Source organism: Phyllostomus discolor, chromosome 4 (assembly GCF_004126475.2).
Source record: "Phyllostomus discolor isolate MPI-MPIP mPhyDis1 chromosome 4, mPhyDis1.pri.v3, whole genome shotgun sequence".
In the NCBI taxonomy this organism is placed as follows: domain Eukaryota; kingdom Metazoa; phylum Chordata; class Mammalia; order Chiroptera; family Phyllostomidae; genus Phyllostomus; species Phyllostomus discolor.
The window spans coordinates 16,766,622-16,784,439 of record NC_040906.2 but is presented as its reverse complement, the minus strand read 5'-3'; the positions used below and the strand labels follow the sequence as shown (position 1 = coordinate 16,784,439).

The window sequence follows — 17,818 nt, the reverse complement described above, 5'->3', positions numbered from 1 at the left end:
ACAACTCCATCTCAGCTGTACCTTTCTGTGTGATCCGGGCACGTCGCTCCGAGAGGCCGTGTGTTTTGTCCTGCACAGTGGATAGCTGCCTCTTAGTGGACTTCAGGGCAGATGAGGGAAACTCTTCAGAGAACACCCCAGGCAGCGTGAATGCTGGGTGGCAGAGATGTGTTTGCATGCACGTGCACGCTTGAGTATGTGTTTCAAGTCTTGGGACTTCAGCAGGTTAGTTACACAGCAACGTGTCACTTCACCTGGCTCCTTGTTTAATGATTTCCCTCCCCCGTTTCCAGTCCCCGGGGCCCTAGATCCTCCCCCAGCATCAGGCCTACATGCCTTTTATGGGCCACTGCAATTAGTGTCCTAACAGAAGTAAGCACCTCTTGTCAGCTGCCGTGTGCCCACTGGCAAGGGGAGGAGGGGAGTACACAGTTCTTAGTAACAGTCGAAGCCGAGAGCATGCTCGCAGTGTCAGGACTGAAGGCCAGTGTGCGTGGGAGCGAGTGGTGGTAGAGGGGCACAAACAGTTCTTGACTTGACAGGCGTAATACATAGGCACTCACAGACTCAAACCCTCTAACACACCCAGGGCGGGGCAAAAGTAGGGTTACAGTTGTGAGTGCAAAACAGTTTTTTCTTGTATTGTTATTTATTAATCGTATTAATTTCCATACGAACAGCTGTGACCTACTTTTGCCCCGCCCTGTGCGTTCACTCATTATGCACACCAGGCGTACTTCTGTGGCCCGGGATGCACGCGCGCACACACACACACACACACACACACACACACACACACGGATGCGTTCCCTTGCTGGGCCACTGAATTCGCGTCTTTTCATAAGGAGTCAGTCATATGGGATTAGGAGCCCACCTTACTCCAGTAGGACCTCATCTTAAGATCAGCCATGACCCTATTTCCAAATAAGCTCATGTTCTGAAGCACTGGGAGTGGACTTCAGCGTGGCTCTTGTGGGGGACACAATTCAACCCATGACAGCCACTGAGACGGGTTATCATGTCTGCGGAGAAGAAATGCGTGAAGTTAGCAGAGAGCCGTGTCACAGAGGGGAGGTGGGTTGGGTTGGACATGAACACACAGACGCGTGAGCAGGCCTTTGGGGAGTGTGTTCGTGCCCATCATACCTAGAACACTGGAACGATGAAAAGGGCTCAATAATTTCAGTTCCCTTTTTTCCATAAGTATGAAAAAAGTGCATGCGTGTGTTTAAGAGGTTTCCACTCAGCGGGGAGATGAAGAACACTTGCACATCTTGCGTGAGTGCAAAGGGTCAGACCGCTGACTTGTGAAGAAAGTCTGTCTCCGCATTTATTGAGAATGTGGGTATGAAACAAACGGCAAGTTCTTCCATAAATGTACCTGTTACTGGTATGTATGTGTCCTTGTGTCCTATTCATGCGTTCTCATGTTGTGAGGGAAGAGACCACACGGTCACTGTCCAGCCCCAGGCCCGTGGCCCTGGCCCTGTATGTCCATCCCTGCGGGCATTATGTGGGGTACAGGGGCCTTCTCCAGCACCACGGCTGGCTGGAAGGGGCCTCTCGGGATGTCCCGGCTGCCCCACAAGCAGGTCCATACGCCTGCCCGTTCCCTGACAAGTGTCCCAGGTCCTTGTCCATAAAATTCAAGCTTATAAACTTACACTGATCGCCTGCTATATCCAAAACACTACTGGGCACTGCAGAGCAGAGTGGAAGAACGCTGTTAGTGCTCCAGAAGTTCGCAGATAGCCAGAATCCCTGAAGTAAGAAAGGCTATAACGGACCCAAGTAGAGCTCCGGGGCACTGAAGAAGAGATTGATTTCAGTCTTGGTAACCAGGGACGCTTTCTGGGGTTGGTGGCACTTAAGATGTACCATGAATGGAACAAGAATCTCATAATAGAGAGCGAGGCGAGGGCATTCGACAGCAAAGGACACGGCAGAGTTCAGGCCAAGGCCAGGAAAGTGTAAGTGGTCTGGTTTGTGTGGAGGTGAGCTGCGTGATAGAAAAACGGTGATCAGACTGCAAAAAATAGGTCAGGGCAATTATCGTGGGAAAACCCCATTTCTTGTTTTGAAAAGAGAAATTGAATTGGATGGTCAGCAAGGTTACTTGGGCAGCAGCGCACGGAGAGGATGCAGGGAGAGCTCGCAGCTGTTGGGATAGCCGCACAGAGGGAGTGGGGGTCCAAACCAGGCAGCCCCCAGACTCCAAGGGACTGGAGCAGCGGCGGCTGGCCCAGGGTCTGATCCTATGGAAGGCCAGTCTGTGCCATTCTGTGCTGGGGAGTCTGTCTTTCCCCTCCGTCTAGGGTCTTGAGATGCCTAGGAAACCGGGGCCCAATGTCAAGGGCATGTGCTCATGTGCCTGCTTGTCAGGCTAGGTCAGTTTGTCGCTTCAGTCTCCTCTCCTCTCCTCTCACAGCAAGCCTCCTGGCCGCTGCTGCTCCACCTTGACACACCCATCCCTCTACCTCCTGCCTCAGCCACTCCCTCTCTGCCCCCTTCCCCTTTTCGGGAAAGTGCTCACATTCTGCTACCTCCTGTTCCCTGCAGCCTCCTGCAGAGCTCTTGTCTGTCACCTCTGCCTGTGCCCCAGGAGCAGGAAACCCCAGAGAGCAAAATAACTGCAGGGCTGCGGGTGAGCTGGCCCTGCCTTCCAGCACCCTGCACCTCTGTCCTGCCCCCTGGGACCCACACTTGGTGAGAAGTGGGGTGAGAATCTCAGCCCCCGAGGAGTGGGGAGGGCATGGGGGTGGGAGGTGGGCGCCTGGGTCGGGGGCTGCCTCCACAAATCTGCGGTCTCTGTTGACTCCCGTGTTCTGATCTGTAAATTCACAAGGGAGTGTGGGGCGTCCCCCTTCACACACACACACTTGAACTGGAGCAGCAACTTCTGTGATGTTTTCCTTATTGGGGGTGCATGTGAGGTATTGTTTGACCGCAGGGCTCTACGACTTTAAAAAGTTCAAAAGCATTAGATTGAGTATCTGAAGGCTTCAAGGACACTTCAAGCCTTCCTCATCTATTTTCATTCATTTCTCCCACAGATATTTATTGGGTACTTACCACGTGCTGGGCACTGTTCTCGACCCATCCATAAAAGACACAAACAGCCAAGCCCCTGAGGACATGCAGCATTGGCAGGGAGCCCCCATGGAAGCCTCCCCTGTTAAAATTCAAAGCTCTCAGCACATGGGGTTGTCCCGATTGCCACCACATTTCCACACACTAGGAGTCAGAAAATCTCCGAATGGGCACTCAACAGAAACAGACGTGGGGACGTGGGATTTTCCCTTCCAGTCCCACAGTGAATTTGCAGGGAATGCAAAAGTCGAACACTTAAGTCATCTCTCGGTGCGATTCTGAGTGTCCAGAGAGGAAGACTCTGATTTCCTGTCTACCCGCTTCTCTCTTGGTTCAGTACTAACTCGGCCCGAGCCCACTCCCAGCTCCAGTCTCCCAGCCATCTCCTTGACACTGCATGTTGCCAAAAGCTAACCGAGTCTGTATCCAGGTTCATTCAAGGTCATGTTCAATTCTAGGACATGTTTATTCCTGAGAGTGTGGGAGTCTCCCATGACAAGTCATCTAGAGGAGGAAGGCACAGTGAAATGATGCTACCTTTGGTCAGGGGTGGCCTTGAGGATATAGAGAAGGGAGGGGCTAATCTTAAGTGTTAGTGCAGAAGCCCATTTCTGGGAGGTCCCAGAGACTCCAAAGCTCCCTCCCTTTGTTCAATGGTTCCTGTTCTGAAGTGCACCTACCTCGTTTCCATAGCTCAAGGCTTTGGTTGTCTGTAAAATAAAGTCACTACTAATAAATATAGCACATAGTTTAAACTCCTTATACCAGCTATTTATACCTCCATGTGAGTGAATGTTGGGTCCAGAGGAGGTTTTGTACTGGGCATGGTAGAAGGGCACGGGGCACGGAGGTGTGGAGGAAGAAGTGACGGAGAAACAGACGCAGGATTTCTGTAGACCCAAGGCCAACTGGGGGGTTTCTAGGCTGTGAGGGCACAAGGAGTTGCCTACTGTGGCGCCCCTCCAGTGAAAAGCCCACCTTGGATCTCACACCGATACTCCAGGACTGCGGGCTGCACACAAAAACACAGCAATGTGGTGTCCGCTTTCCCTGAGCTGATATCAGGGGGCTTTTTCTCAGAGTTTGAGATGTCCTTTTCCTCTGGGCTCTGACGTAGAGATGAGCACGCCCTTATCAGAGACTTGGGGACCCAAGTAGCCTTATTCATGACCAGGAATGCACCTACACCCCCCGAATGCAGGGCATCTGGTACGCAGGCTGAAGAGCTTCACACACACACACACACACCTGGCGAGACAGAGCGTGACGAGCCCACGGCGCGCAGATGTGAGTGGGGAATTCACTGAGCCTTAGCGTGGGCTTCCCGGGAAGGAGACTGCCGGAAACCTAAAGGAGAGGACGGCAATGACACCGGCCCGGGAGGACCCTGCTCTCCTTCCAGTGTCGGTCTCTCTAGGATCCATCACAAAAGATGGGCTGGAAGATGCTCCGATTAATTGCTTTCCTGCCCGGAGATGGCACCTCCATCGCCAGTCAAAGTTTTAATTAATCATGCCAGCAGATGGGCTGTCATGGGCCCCAGCAGCCAGGGTAATGAACTCATTTATTATCGGGCTCTGTCAGTGGGAGGCCGCCTAGGCTTCTGGGAAAAGAAGAGAGGCTCCTGACACCAGAGCCCAGGATATGTGCAGTTTGGGGGAAGTCTCTGGAAATGCTTTGATTTCAGACCGTCCACCGGCTTTGAAGAAGAGAATAAAGGTGAAACGTGGACGGGCACTGTGACTCAGTCCTGAGCAAGAGGCCTTGATAGCGCAGTGCTTAAAATGGCGCCAGAGATTGGCCTGGCCCTCTGGTACCCCCTGGCCCCACCTGCCTCGGGAAGTTAGGGGGACATGGGGTAGCCCCGGCACGCATTCTTCAGCAGGGACATGGCAGGGTACGGTGACACACCAGTTCTCCGATGTCCAGGGTCATACTCTATGGGTAATTGCTGAATTTTATGCCCTGGGTTGTCTCATCCATTCTCCCTAGTTATGAGTGACAAGAATTTAATAAATGTTGAATGAATGGGAGAATGGGTAAGTAAATATTAAGTATGGTGTGCGAAGCATAGACACCACCACTGTGAAAAAAGCTGAGCTTTTACTGAGCCCAATTTAGGTCTGAGGTTCTAAGTAGCACCTGATACAGGAGCCTGGATCTTATCATAGACATGGTTCTTGCTTTGGGGGGTTACAGTGTACCTGTGTCAGGACTGGGAAAGACAGAACTTGTAACAAGCATGACCATCCAAGTACAAGAAGTCAGGGAATGGTCACCGAGTGTCATGGACAGAAAGGACAGTACGCACACCTGGCCTGTTCCGCCCTTGGCAGAGAAGGCTGAGGGCCAGCAGAGTGGAGGGCTTGCCTGAGGTCGTTCGGCGAGTTGGCAGCACAGGTGCGCCTGGAGTTCAAGTCTCCTGATTTCTACACCCGATTCTTTATTGTGTTCAGGCCACCTGAAGCCCCTTTCACAAGCTGCTCACCTGGTCACTCAAAGCAGCCTGCCCTGTGCCCAGCTGACCAGACCCCCCTGCTGTGTCTAACCTGCCCTTTGCGTTGGCATTTGTATTTCACACACAGAGCAGAATCCCCCTTTTTCCCTTTCCACAGTTCGTGTCGGGAGACCACTCTGCTGTAGCCTGAACTCCGAGGGCAGGGCTGGTCATGGGACCCTGCCTGACGCCTTACGGGGGCCTCCCCTTCTTTGAAAAGGGTTGAGGTGTCTCACACCTCCCTCTCCATTTCATCCAACAGGAAAAGCAGTCAGCAGGGAAAATGGACCTGTGGATTGGGCCCGTTCACTGGTGTGGAAAAGGGAGAACATGCCCTTAGTCCCTATTATGAAATCAGAAACTCTGCCCAAGGGGAAAGCTTTCCCCTTAAACGGTACAGTGCAGCCAGCTGCTAAACCCTCAGTTGATACTTCTGTAAGAATGAAAGCAGTCACTTACACAGCACTGATTGTGCCAGATCCTGATATAAAGCAGAGGGGACTCTAAGTAAATATTCCAAGTTCACACAAATAGCGGAGGGTGAACACCAGATTTTGATTTAGGTTAGTCCGGCTTCCAAATCTGTGCCCTCAGCCACCTTACTACGTGGTCTGCTCAGGAAGGCCACTCAGGGAGGCACGGTTAATCTTTCCGTAACTTCTGGCAAAGAGACGTGCACCCCTGGGCTTTTGAAGGTTGACCCCTCAGAAGTGCGTTCACCCACTGAAACTATCAGTGGAGAACTGAACGAGTGCTCAGCATTTCAAAGGCTCTTTAAAACTGGGAGGAGGCTTGGAGACTGCAGGTTCTTTCTCCAGGGTGGATGCCAGCCTCCGCCCTGGCACAGGGGCTTTGGAGAAGAGAGTGGCTGTGTGTGTGGCTGAAGGACTGGACCCCTGCAGCTAGGCAGGTGTTGCAAGGGGCCAGGTACGAGAACATAAAGCAGTAACACTGCTGGCTTTAGGAAACACACAGCCTGCCTCTGCGTGTGGCCTGTCCTGGAGAGACATGTGCACAGAGAGGCAGGTCTCCACAATTCAAAGCAATGGCACACGTGTGATGATAAATGAAAACGTGAGTCTTCTTTAGTGCCAGGGAGCAGTCGGGAGTGGTGAGGACTGTGGCCAGCTGTAGCACATGCCCCCACTGGAAGGGACAGCTGCCACTCAGTGGGACCCATGTGCGAATATGGGCTGTTATCAGATGTTTTTTTTCAAATGTTTAAGAGAGACTATAAATGTAGATTTGTACGTGAAGTATCTGATAATTCAATGTGAACTCAAAAGTTTGAAATTTTAAATTCACTGGCTGCCCCTGAGCTGTGGCTTGAGGAACCCGCTGTGGAGGGTGGTGTCCCATGGTGTTATTTCAGGTCAACCTCAGTGTCAACCAACAGCTCTAGCTGGGAGAGGCCCCGAGCTCCACAGGCCCTGCGTGGCCCACGGGGACAGTGGCCGGAGGCTGTGCAGCTGGGCAGATCTCAGGACTCTAAGTCCCAGGGACAAGGAGGACCCCAAAAGGTTGACACTGCCGATTAGCTTACAGGTGGCTTTCATCTAAACTGTAGGATTCAAAGGGGTGTGGCCATTCGTGGTCTCCTAAGTGAGGCAGAGCCTGCACCAGTTTGATTGCATCCCCCACAAGAGCCCTGAGAGCTAAGGCACCGCCCCCCATTCCCAGACTCAGATGGGCCGCCTGGCTGCAGGGGACACAGTCAATGAGATAGTAAATGTCTGCCCAAGCTCACAGAGTCGGCCAGACGGGGCTCCTGGCTCACCGCTCAGCAGCCATATGGTTTGGAGCAACTCAGAGCTTCTGGGCCTCCTTTTCCTCGTCTCTGTAAGATAAGTGTGAAGCAGCCCCCATTAGCCGTGTTGTAGGATGGAATTATTTAATGTGTGGAAAGTGCTTCGCATGATGCCTCTCTCCTAATGAGGACTCAATAAATGATAGTTTTCTCTGCTCTTTCCACGTCCCAGTCATTGGGTGTCACAGCCCACGGGGTCATTATTTAAGATGTGCCAGAAATGCATACTGCATTTCAGAGTCTTTGGATGAAAACGAGGACATAAAATATGTCATTAGTACTGTATATATTGATCATGTGTTCACATAATAAACCTGGGACATATTGGGTTGACACACATCATTAAAATTAATTTCACCTGTTGTTTGGGGTTTTTTTTTTTTTACCTTTTTTAATGTAGCTACTAGAAAGCGTAAGATTATAGACGTGGCTCAGGTTAAATTTCTGTTCGACAGCATTGGTCTGGATCCTGGAAGAACGCCTGATACAGAGTGGGCCGTCAGGAAGGATACATCCAATGAATGAATGAATGAATGAATGAATGAATGATTTTCATGGATTTCTCAGCCTTTGTTTTCCCCCTTGAGCCGTATGCCCTCCCTCTGACTCCCCTGCCCCTACAATGAGTGACCGCCACAGACTCTCATCGGTCATTCACTGTGAGACGACCCCCCTGCTCCCACACCCCAAGTCACAGGGGACGGAGGCCCCAAAAGATGGAGGGCCAGGGAGAAGCACACAGCCAGTAAACTACAGAGCAGAGAGTGGAACCAGAATGTGTGGGCCAGAGCACAGGCACTTAAACATGACCTCATTTTGCCAGTGAAGCCCTTGATTTTTTATCGTTTTCGTAGAGGCAAGTGAAAATTCTCCAGGTAGGACAGAGCAAGTGGTCACATGGCTACTGGCCTAAAACAAGCTCTCGGGGGACTACGCCATCCCTCCCTCTAAAACCTTGACCTTCAAATTGAGGTCAAGCCTTACCCCACCCCCCACCACCTCTCTATGAAGCATTGAGGTTGCAGCCTTTGAAGGCGGAAATCAACATTGCTCTCATCTGGGGCATTCTGTCACGGCTTTAAGTAAAAGGGCCTTGGGGTGTCCTTGTAATAGTGATAATAGTATTGAAAAAAGCCAAAAGAGTTGGCAAGAGCTCTTTGGAAGTCTCTGAAATCGTTAATATTATCGATCCAGGGAGGCTGCCAGTTGGCACTTGCTGGGTTGTTTCATTCTCTCTGTTCCACTGACACACGCGCGTTTACCACCACCACCACCACCACCACCAAAGCGGAATTAGGGCCCGGGGAACCGTGTGCTCGTCAGTGAAAGATTTTGGAACCATTCACTCGGAGTCAATTAACGCCAAATGTGTGACAGTTACATAATGTCATAAACATTTACAGGGAGGAAGGCTGAGAAAAGCAAATGAAAAGGACCAGGGTGCACAAGAGTGGTACAAATTGAAGAAAAATGTGAGGTGGGTATTCGTTTTGTTTTTTATTTTTTTTCCCAGTGCTGATCACTCTCTGGAAATGGCCCTGAGTCAGTCTGTCCCGTTTCTTGTAGGATCTCAGGGCACTGTACAGGGCACACTCTTTGTACCAAAACCCTGATGGGGCACGTGGGTGAGCAGAAGCTGGTCTTTGCAACAAGTGGAAGGACCGGGTGCCAGCCGGAGTCCCCGCTGCGTGGCTACAGCAGCACTGGAAGCCCGGCCTCGCAAGCCGCAGACACCCAACCACAGGTCACTCCCCAGGTGCTCTGAGGCCCAAAGGGAGGAACAAAGCTTTATTCTCACTCTTGGGAATCTGAGAGTCTGGTGAAGAAGGAAGAACAGAAACCCTAGTGCTCAAGGCATTTGACTCAGACCAGAGCAAGCCAGCAACTCGCCACAACTGGACAGGGCTGTCATCGACACACATCACAGAGGCTGCTAGAAGTGTTGGCGCTGGTACCAAGTAGAACCGGGAGCCTTCTGATTTGGGGGCAGGCACTCGAAGCCTGGAAGCACAGGAAGAGCAAGTGGATAAGCCAATTGTCCTTGCTGGTGACCAAACAGCACTTGGCTGAGGAATGACCCTGAAGTTGCCTCTTGGACTTAATCTTTATGCAACATGGTCACAGACATCGTAGGGAAAAGGAAGTAGTTTGGACTAGAAATCATCCTTTTGGTCATGGCTGTTATTGGTGGCCTTGCCATCTTTCTTCACTAGCAGTTTTGCAATAAAACTGTGCTTACGATTTGTTCTCAGGGCTCCCACTGTGATGTTTTCCCAGAGCTGGGAGAACTGAGCTGTGGGAACTAGGTTTGGCGGCTCGCTGAAAAAACGTCCGCCTGCTGAGAGCTCCAGTTGGCTTTCTGCCATCGTGACGAACGTAACACAAAGCACCAAAGTGGGGCAAGTGGAAGAACGAATTGAAATAAAGGATATGAAGCAACCTGTGAAAAACCAGCAAACAAGACTACATCAGTAGTGAAAGTCAATGAGGCAAAAGCCATCTGGCCCTGAAAACGAATGGAGCAGAAAAGGAAGGCCTCTCCTCCTGGGGATTTGTGCTCCAGCTGGATGCAGAGTCTTGCCTGAGACTAGCCTGGGTCCAGGGCGGGGGGTGGGGGTGGGGCAAGTGTTAATATGTTTCTGCAGAGCTGGATGTTGGACAGAGACTTTTTTCCCTTGACTATACATCAGGGCATAGTTTCGCCTGATGGCAGCTTCAGCAGGAAGGAGTTATAGAAGCTGCTTCGTTTCCATCCCCACACAGAGCGGAAATCAGGGACTTGAATACAATGGAATGGCCCATGGGAAGCACAGCTGGTTTGCATTGACTCATTCAGTCCTGCACTCATCCACCCTTCCATTCACTCATCCTGCTCCTCCTCTCCTCTCCGCCACCACTGCTTTAGACCATTGCTAGGGCCTCCTGCCGGGCTGGTCTGCCTCCTTCTGAGCTCTCCTCCCTCTGCATGACCACGAGAACCTCTTTTTAAGCCCAAATCTGCTTTGATCTTTCCTGATCATCAATGACTCCCCTCTGCTCCTGTGCAGTAGTCCCCATAATGGAACCGCCCCGACCAGGTAACCCCCTCTCTTGTTGCATCATCCCTCCCCCTCTCCATTTATGCCATTTATGCCATTACAGGCTACTAGCGATCCACATAGTTTCTTGCTTTGGACTCTTTGCTTATGCAGGAACTCATCCTGGAACATCTTCTCTTTTGTCTTTCCCCACATTCCCTCGCCTGTATGCCTGCTGATATTACTAAAATATAACGACCAAATGTGGCAGCTACAAAAGTGTGCAGCTCATAACTCGTGCTCCAGGGAACTTGGTTGACAGTGCCCCCAGCTGCTACCCCACTGGACCGGCCACCATGTTCATGTCAAGGCCGTGATTCCCGTGGGCTCCTCCCAGCCAGACACAGAGCTCGGCGGGTCGCTAAGGCAACCCCATTCAACAAGACATGACATTCCTCCACTGGGTAACTTTGGGCTAAGCTTTCCCCTTCGGTATGGCCAAACCTTTCTTGGAACTGCCCTGCAGTCAGAGACTCTTCCTTCCTGCTTCCCCCTCCTCCTTTTCCCCAGGTACCAGGCGTGTGCTGAGGTCTGAGGGCTCTTCCTGCCTTCTGCTCCCTCCACCAAAAACTCCCTTGCAGGTCTAACCCTCTCTTTGCATTTGCTTTTCCATGGACTTGAACTAATTATGTCAAGTGAGCACAACTTCCTTTTGTGAAGACTTCCCTAAGTGTCCTCGTAGAATTGGACCCTGCCCCTTCACACCCTCCCCCCACCTTACCTGTACTTTTCATGATTGCACCGATAACTCTTTCCTGTAATAATCTGTTTATGTGGCTGCCTCCATCTCCCAGACTGTAGCCTCCACGAGGCCAATGAGTTCAGTCTTATTCGTCCTGTTAACCCCTCTGCCTGCCCTCATGCCTGTTACATTCAGGTACATCATGATTGTTTATGACATAAATGAACAACTGATCTATGTATTCATCAGTTCCAGTTGTTCTAGACCATGTGGTAGGCACAGAGGACAGAGAAATTACTGAACAGGATTCCCTGCCTTTAAGGCACTCGGAGCATGGCCAGCGGGATTAGTATGCAGATAACTATTTTATAAGTGAGAATGGAGTAGCCGCTATCCAAATGGTTCGAAGGTGTGACTAATTTTCAGTGGGTGGTGGAGGGAGGAGGAGGCATCAGAAAAGGCTTCCTAGAGGAAGTAGTGTTTGGACGGGGGCATGTGGGACCTGCGGGACTTAACGTGCAGACGGTGTGAGAGGAGGGGCCTCCCTGCCCAGAGAGACCGCGCACACAAGGGCACAGAAGGGTGACGTGATGAGGCCTCTTCTATTCATTTCATTGTGAAAATTTTCCAGTACACACAGAAAAAGATAGTGTCTCATTTGTTTTAGCCTCTCTTTGGTGGCTGCCGCTGAGGAAGGCTTTGTTTATGTGGAGTGTGTTCACTCTGCCTGATTACCTAGTGTCTCCATCTGCCTCCGCACCCTCCCCGTGTTTGTTTTGAGTTTCTCCACGTTGTCAGTCTCCTTGACTGACTTTGCAGATTCACATCTGGCAGGCTCTGAGGCCAGGAAGACACCTGGGAGCCTTCAGGCATTTGGCCGGACAGGCAGGAGCCTTCAGTGACGGTCTCCAGCTGACAAGTCCCCGGGCAGACGACCGACTGGCTTCTATTATCAGAGCCCAGTGGCTCCTGAGCCTGGTGTGGACATGGGGAGGGGATGCTGGCATCATCCACCCGGCCCACCGTCATCTGCTGTTGGAAGGCATCAACTGGCCGCTGCCTGAAAACCCTTGCCTAGGGAGATGGGAGGAGGGAGGTAGGACAGAGCAGGGGAAAGAACCAACTGCCTGCAGGCTGGATGGCGCTGGCTCTGTGCTGGCCAGCTTTGCCCGCAGCTTCTGGGCGCACGCAGAGCTGAGCTAGCAGGAGGCACTCTCAGCCATGCCCGGCTGCAGGTGTGCTCCGTGCCTCTCAGCGGGCAGGCTCTCCAAGTGTGCACTGCCAGCAAAAACTCAAGATCTCTGGGAGCTCGGGGGCTGCTTTAGAAATACTTCTGGTTGGAGACCTTTGGAGACACAGGAGGGAGTGGGAGGCTATGTCTTCCGTTCAACCTGAGACCTTCTTCCCTGCCCTTGCCCTTGGTTAGATCAGCAAATAAACTCTCAATTGTAAATTTCAGGAACACAGAATCTTGCAGCCCCCAGGAGTCCCTTATTCCACACCCCTGGGGCTGCTGCTCCTCCAGAGAAAACTTCTCAGCCAAGATGAACCAGGACCTCTCCAAGTACAAGGTACCTATCCTCTACAAAGATCTTGACCATTGTTGTCGATGATTACTCAATGTTCCACTCTACACATGTACCGTAATTTTTAAATTGCATAAATATTACATGAATGCATTCTGATTGTTATAGTGCTAACCACATAAGCAGGTGTTTGCCCTGCCCATCCCCTAACCTCACCCTCTCCCCGAAATAAAGAGCTCTATCTAATTAGATGGGTGGCATCCTTCCACATTCTTTTGGAACACAGCACTTTAACGTTGAAATGTTGGGTGGCGTTCTTGTTTTCTTCTGCACATAGGTGATCGTTGTGCATATTGTCCCGTAGATTGTATTTTTCGGTTAATGACATGTCTTTGAGATCTGTCCCTGTCAGTCCTCCCAGGTCTATGACCTTCTCTCTGATGTGGGTGGTTTCAGGATCTCAGACTGCATCACCCTTATGTTGACAGAAATTTAGAGGTTTTTCCAGTTTGTTTCAATACGAGAGCGATACTACTCTGATCCTCATTGCCCAAGCTCTTTGAGAAGGTGGCACCTGCCGCTCTCTCTCTAAGAGAATACCAAAGAACTAGAATCCCTGGGTTGGAGGGCATGTGCATTCTTAATTGAATCGCGTACTACCAAATGGCCCTCAGAAACAGCACACTAATTCATCTGCCTACCCACAGGGCGGGGCAGATGCTCCTGGCTGGCCTATCCGGCATCCATCTCATCTCCTTTTCCCTTGATGCATTCCACACCAGGAGCTGGGAAAAGACAAATAATCACTTTCCAAGCCCCTCCTCCTGCAGCTAAAGTGGTGAGGTGACACATTTCTGGCTAAAAAAAAAAAAAAAAGATACACGTGGAAGCATCTCAGAGTAGAAACGTGGTTCTGGGAAAACTTGTTGTTCCCACCGTGCAGGAAGGATGTGACTGAGGCCACCGATCCTCCTTGCTTTCATGCTTTCGTAGCCTGCTTGAGACAAGGAGATTATGGCCACAGGTCACAGATCAACACGCTAAGAATGCCAGAGCGGAAAGAAAGAGCCTAGGTTGCTAGTGGCATCACAGAGCAGCTGGACTGATGCCAGCAGCCACCTACTCTGGATGTCTTATTACAGAAGAAAAATAAACCCTCAATTGTTGAAGCTCCTGGTAGTTGCATAGAATCAGTTACCTGTAGCTGGATAAACACCTAAACAAGACAGTATTAGTGCCAGGCACCCATTTTTATTTTTATTTGATCTTGTTTTTCATATATTCTAGTAATGGTACAACCTTCTGGTTACTCTGTTGAACACTAAAATGATAATAGCAATGATTTATTTACTGCCTACTTTATTTGCATTATCTGATCTCACAAAGATCCCGAAAGGCAAATTGTCTTTATGTTAAAGATAAAGAAGCCAGAGACCAGTAAAGCTAAATTCCCAGACCAGGTTCACAAAGGATTCCGACCTAGTTCTAGCCGCTTCCATAGGTCCCATTGTTAAACTCAGCCCTGGGTGGCTTACTTAACCCAGTAACAACAATAGTAGTGGCAGTAAAGTGGCCTGTGTGTGTGGCGGGGGACATGCCATTTACACAATCATGCCAAGAATTATAGGAGCCCTTTTTCCTTTGGCCAGAGGGTCAAGGTCTTGCTCCATTTCCCAAGGCACTGGGAGTCTACCATCCTGTTGGGTAGAGAAGTCACAAGCAGACTTTCCTTTTCTACTCTGTGATTGAACTTGAGAGCTCAAGTGTAAGTTAAAAGGAAAAGAGACCTATCTCCTGCATGCGGAAGGCAGTCCCGTCCTCCTCCAGGAATGTCTTACTCACTCACAAATATTTACTGAGTACCTATAATATGCCACACACAGTTATGCACCATGGATGGATAGCAGTAAACAAGACAGACAAGGTCTTTGCAATCTTGGAGCTTACACCATCAAGATCGCACAAACTTTAGCACTCTATGAGGGTTTTTCATTAGTTGCCTGTTCTTCAGGAGCATATTCTGAACGATGACCCTGCATGACCACAAGATTCTGACGTGCCCCGTGAGTCACCAAGGACAACACAATGTTGTCCTTGTTACTGTACTTGTGGTGATATGCACATTTTGTTGTGTTCTAATACTTTTTTTGAAAATAGGTAGTCCTCGTAAGACATCTATGTTATCCATAAATATTTAATTGAATCAAATGGCCCGGTCTGAGACCACACAGAAAAATACACACCTTTACTCTACAGGAGATATTTGTACAGTTTTGTTGGGTTTCACTTGTTCCTATGTTTTGCTTGTATGCATCCTTTGGTCTCTCACCCGCTACTGCAGCCATCAGAGGAGGAGCCTTCCTGAGCCTGGGCACATCCCACTGACGACATTGCTCGACCCGCTGCCGGCCTGAGGAAGGAGGGCAGGTCAGATTGAAGGGAGGGAAGACCCCTTCTGCTTCTTCTTGTGTCCAAGCCTTCCCTGGGGACCCTGCCCTGGGGGCTTTTTCTGATAGTCAGAGGAAAAGTGTCAGGAGAATGGGGTCCTAACTAACACTTTCGGCCCCCCCTCCTGTGGTTCTCTCAGCTTCTGTAAGATGAACTGATGGGGTGAAAGCTCTCCAGATTTCCCCCCAGCCCTCTTCTCTCTGCTTCTAGATTTCCTGGGCAGAAACCAGGGGAGGGTCTGGGAGTTGTTCTTGTTGACCTGAAGGAACCCATCTGCCGGGGAGCCAAGAAGAGGCCGGGAGTCCCAGTGCTCCGCAGCAGGGGCACACACACCTGCCCTGCCCCATCTGTCCCCTCAAAGCAGAAATGAAAACACTCATGATTCCTTGCCATGGAGGAGACTTAGGGGTGGAGGAGACACGGGGGAGGCAGGTAGGGTCCTACCACAGAGGACCTGTCCCTGTGGGGGAGACCCCAGACACGGGGGAGGTCAGCACAGAGGAAGGGAAGCTCCCATATGGAAAAGGACACAAGTGGTTGGGAAAGAAATTTTATTTTCAAGCTTTTAAGAGAATAATACAAACAACAGAGAGTTTTAAAAAACCCTAAAAACTGGTTTAAAAAAGTACTTGACAGTGTCCCTTGAATACCCATGGACGACGCAGCCATTGTGCAATGACAACAGGAAACTCTGCAGGTGACCACCCAGTGGCCTTCTCTGGCAGGGTCCCGGGAACCAGCAGGCAGGCCTGAGGGACAGTGCTCCCCGCCGGGGTCCCTGGCACTGCCTCGGCCCTGGGGAAGGGCCAGGGAGCACTAGCGCCGAGGGCCTGGCCGAACAGCAGCAGGGAACACTTAGACTGGTCTCCACCCCGCTCCCCGGGACTCATCCAGTGGCTCTCAGCGTGTGCCGAGCCTGGAGGGGCATGGCACTGAGCGTGTCCTGGCCGTGGGTGGGGGTGGGCAGGAGGGACAGTCGCTCCTGGATTGACAGCTTGGAAGGCTGAAGCCACAGCAGCAGCACTGTACTTGAGACACCCAGGGGAAATCTGTACTTTTCTCTAGTTGTGTGTGTGTGTGTGTGTGTGTGTGTGTGTGTGTGTGTGTGTCCTGTAAACATTTTGAGCCAAATAACCATAAAATAAAGTAACAAGGGCACAAAAAGACACCCATCTCCCAACCTAAGCCCTCTTGGAGCCCACCTGAAATTGGGAGCTCCCGTTTGGAAGGTCTGGAAGGGAGGAATCCACCCCCTCCACCCCACAACCTCTGGCCGCTCATACCAACATGTCCCTCCTTCCTCCGTCCACCCAGAGTCACTGAAGCCATCTGAGTTAGAAATCCTGCCCATCAGGTGAGCCAGGGGCTGCAAAATCTTTGTGTCATCCCTGCCAGCCCACACCCGTCCCTCTCCCTCCCCCCCAACTGCCAGTGGATCATGGCAGAGAGAAACCCAAACAAACTCAAGGGTAAAGCAGGGCAGGCCACCAGTGCTTTTCGTTCCCTCGCCCTTTGCCTTTTCTCTCCCTTCACACATGCACATGTGGGCACCACTCCTAGGCCAGCTCCACCTCCTGCAGCCTGCACTCTCCCAGGTGTTTTGTGCATGGGGACATCTGGCCGATGTTGTCGCTGTGTTTTGATAGGCTCAGTCTGTATTGCACTTCGTTGTCGAGTTTGCATTGGTTTTCCTTGCTCTTGTTGGAGAATGGTATTGACTGACTGGAAACCACAAAACCGCACCAGCCTCACTCACTCCAGCTCCAGTCCTGCCCCCAGACCCCTCAAGGCTCCCCACCCTCTGCCTACCCTCTGTTCCAGCCCCTGGGGAGTAACCTTGCCTCCCCCCACCTGCTCCCCAGACCCGCATCCCAGTGGGCCCAGCCCCTTCCAAGCCTCCCCTCCCCTCCTGTGCAGGGTCACAGCCTCGTTTCCAGGTCTCTCCTCTCACACTGTCGTGACCCTCATGACGAGCTCTCTGCTGCCGCCCTGGGGGCTCCGCTGCTCATGAGGTCTTAAGTGACTCAAGATGTGCAGGATGGTGTAAGCACAGTGGTGATCGGACACAGGGCCTGAGGGCTGGCTGGCTGACCGGGTAGGGCCTTCCTCAAGGGCAGGGGTGTCCACAGCCTGCTCTTCTGAGGAGAGGGCATTGGCCTGGGTGGATGAGGAGGTTCGGGGGTTTGTCCTGCCTCCTGACTTTTGATCCTCCAGGTCTTTTGTCTTGTCATAGTTCAGCACTTTCCACTGCTGGTTGACAGCCTGCCACCGTTTAAAGATGCGGTACACAGAGGGTCCCTCGTGGATGATGAGACCTGAGGCAGCGGCGAGAAGAATAAAAGCCACATAAGGGAAAGCAAGTCATAGTCTCCCTTCATTTATAAAAGGATGTAGGTATGGGAGCAAGCTGTTTACATTGTTTGTTTGTGCTTTTCAAGTCTACCTTTCAGCTCTGAGTCACGTGGGTCCCATCCCGACATTCCTAGGGTCAGGGAGTCTTCAGTGGGTGCGAGGCCATGACACCAAATCCGTGAAAGAGCTGGTCACCCGCATGGGATACCTTTGCCTATTTCTACTCTGCCTGCTCATGTCTTGGCTTCACAAAACCCAAACTCGTTGTCCAAACAAATCCAAACAAATACAGGGTAGAGCAAAAGCAGCTTTACAGTTGTTCATATGGGAAATAATGCA

At 51.2% G+C, this 17,818-nt stretch overlaps 1 protein-coding gene across 1 annotated transcript in view; it reads right to left on the bottom strand.

The window, feature by feature from the left end:
- Nucleotides 1-15,661: 15,661 nt before the first annotated feature.
- MARCHF4 (membrane associated ring-CH-type finger 4) overlaps nt 15,662-17,818 on the bottom strand; it is a 90,666-nt gene continuing 88,509 nt past the window's right edge. The window contains exon 5 of the mRNA XM_028510678.2: nt 15,662-17,442. Within this exon, the coding sequence (XP_028366479.1) occupies nt 17,075-17,442 (368 nt within the window). The 3' untranslated portion in view covers nt 15,662-17,074. The remainder of the gene's footprint in view (nt 17,443-17,818) is intronic.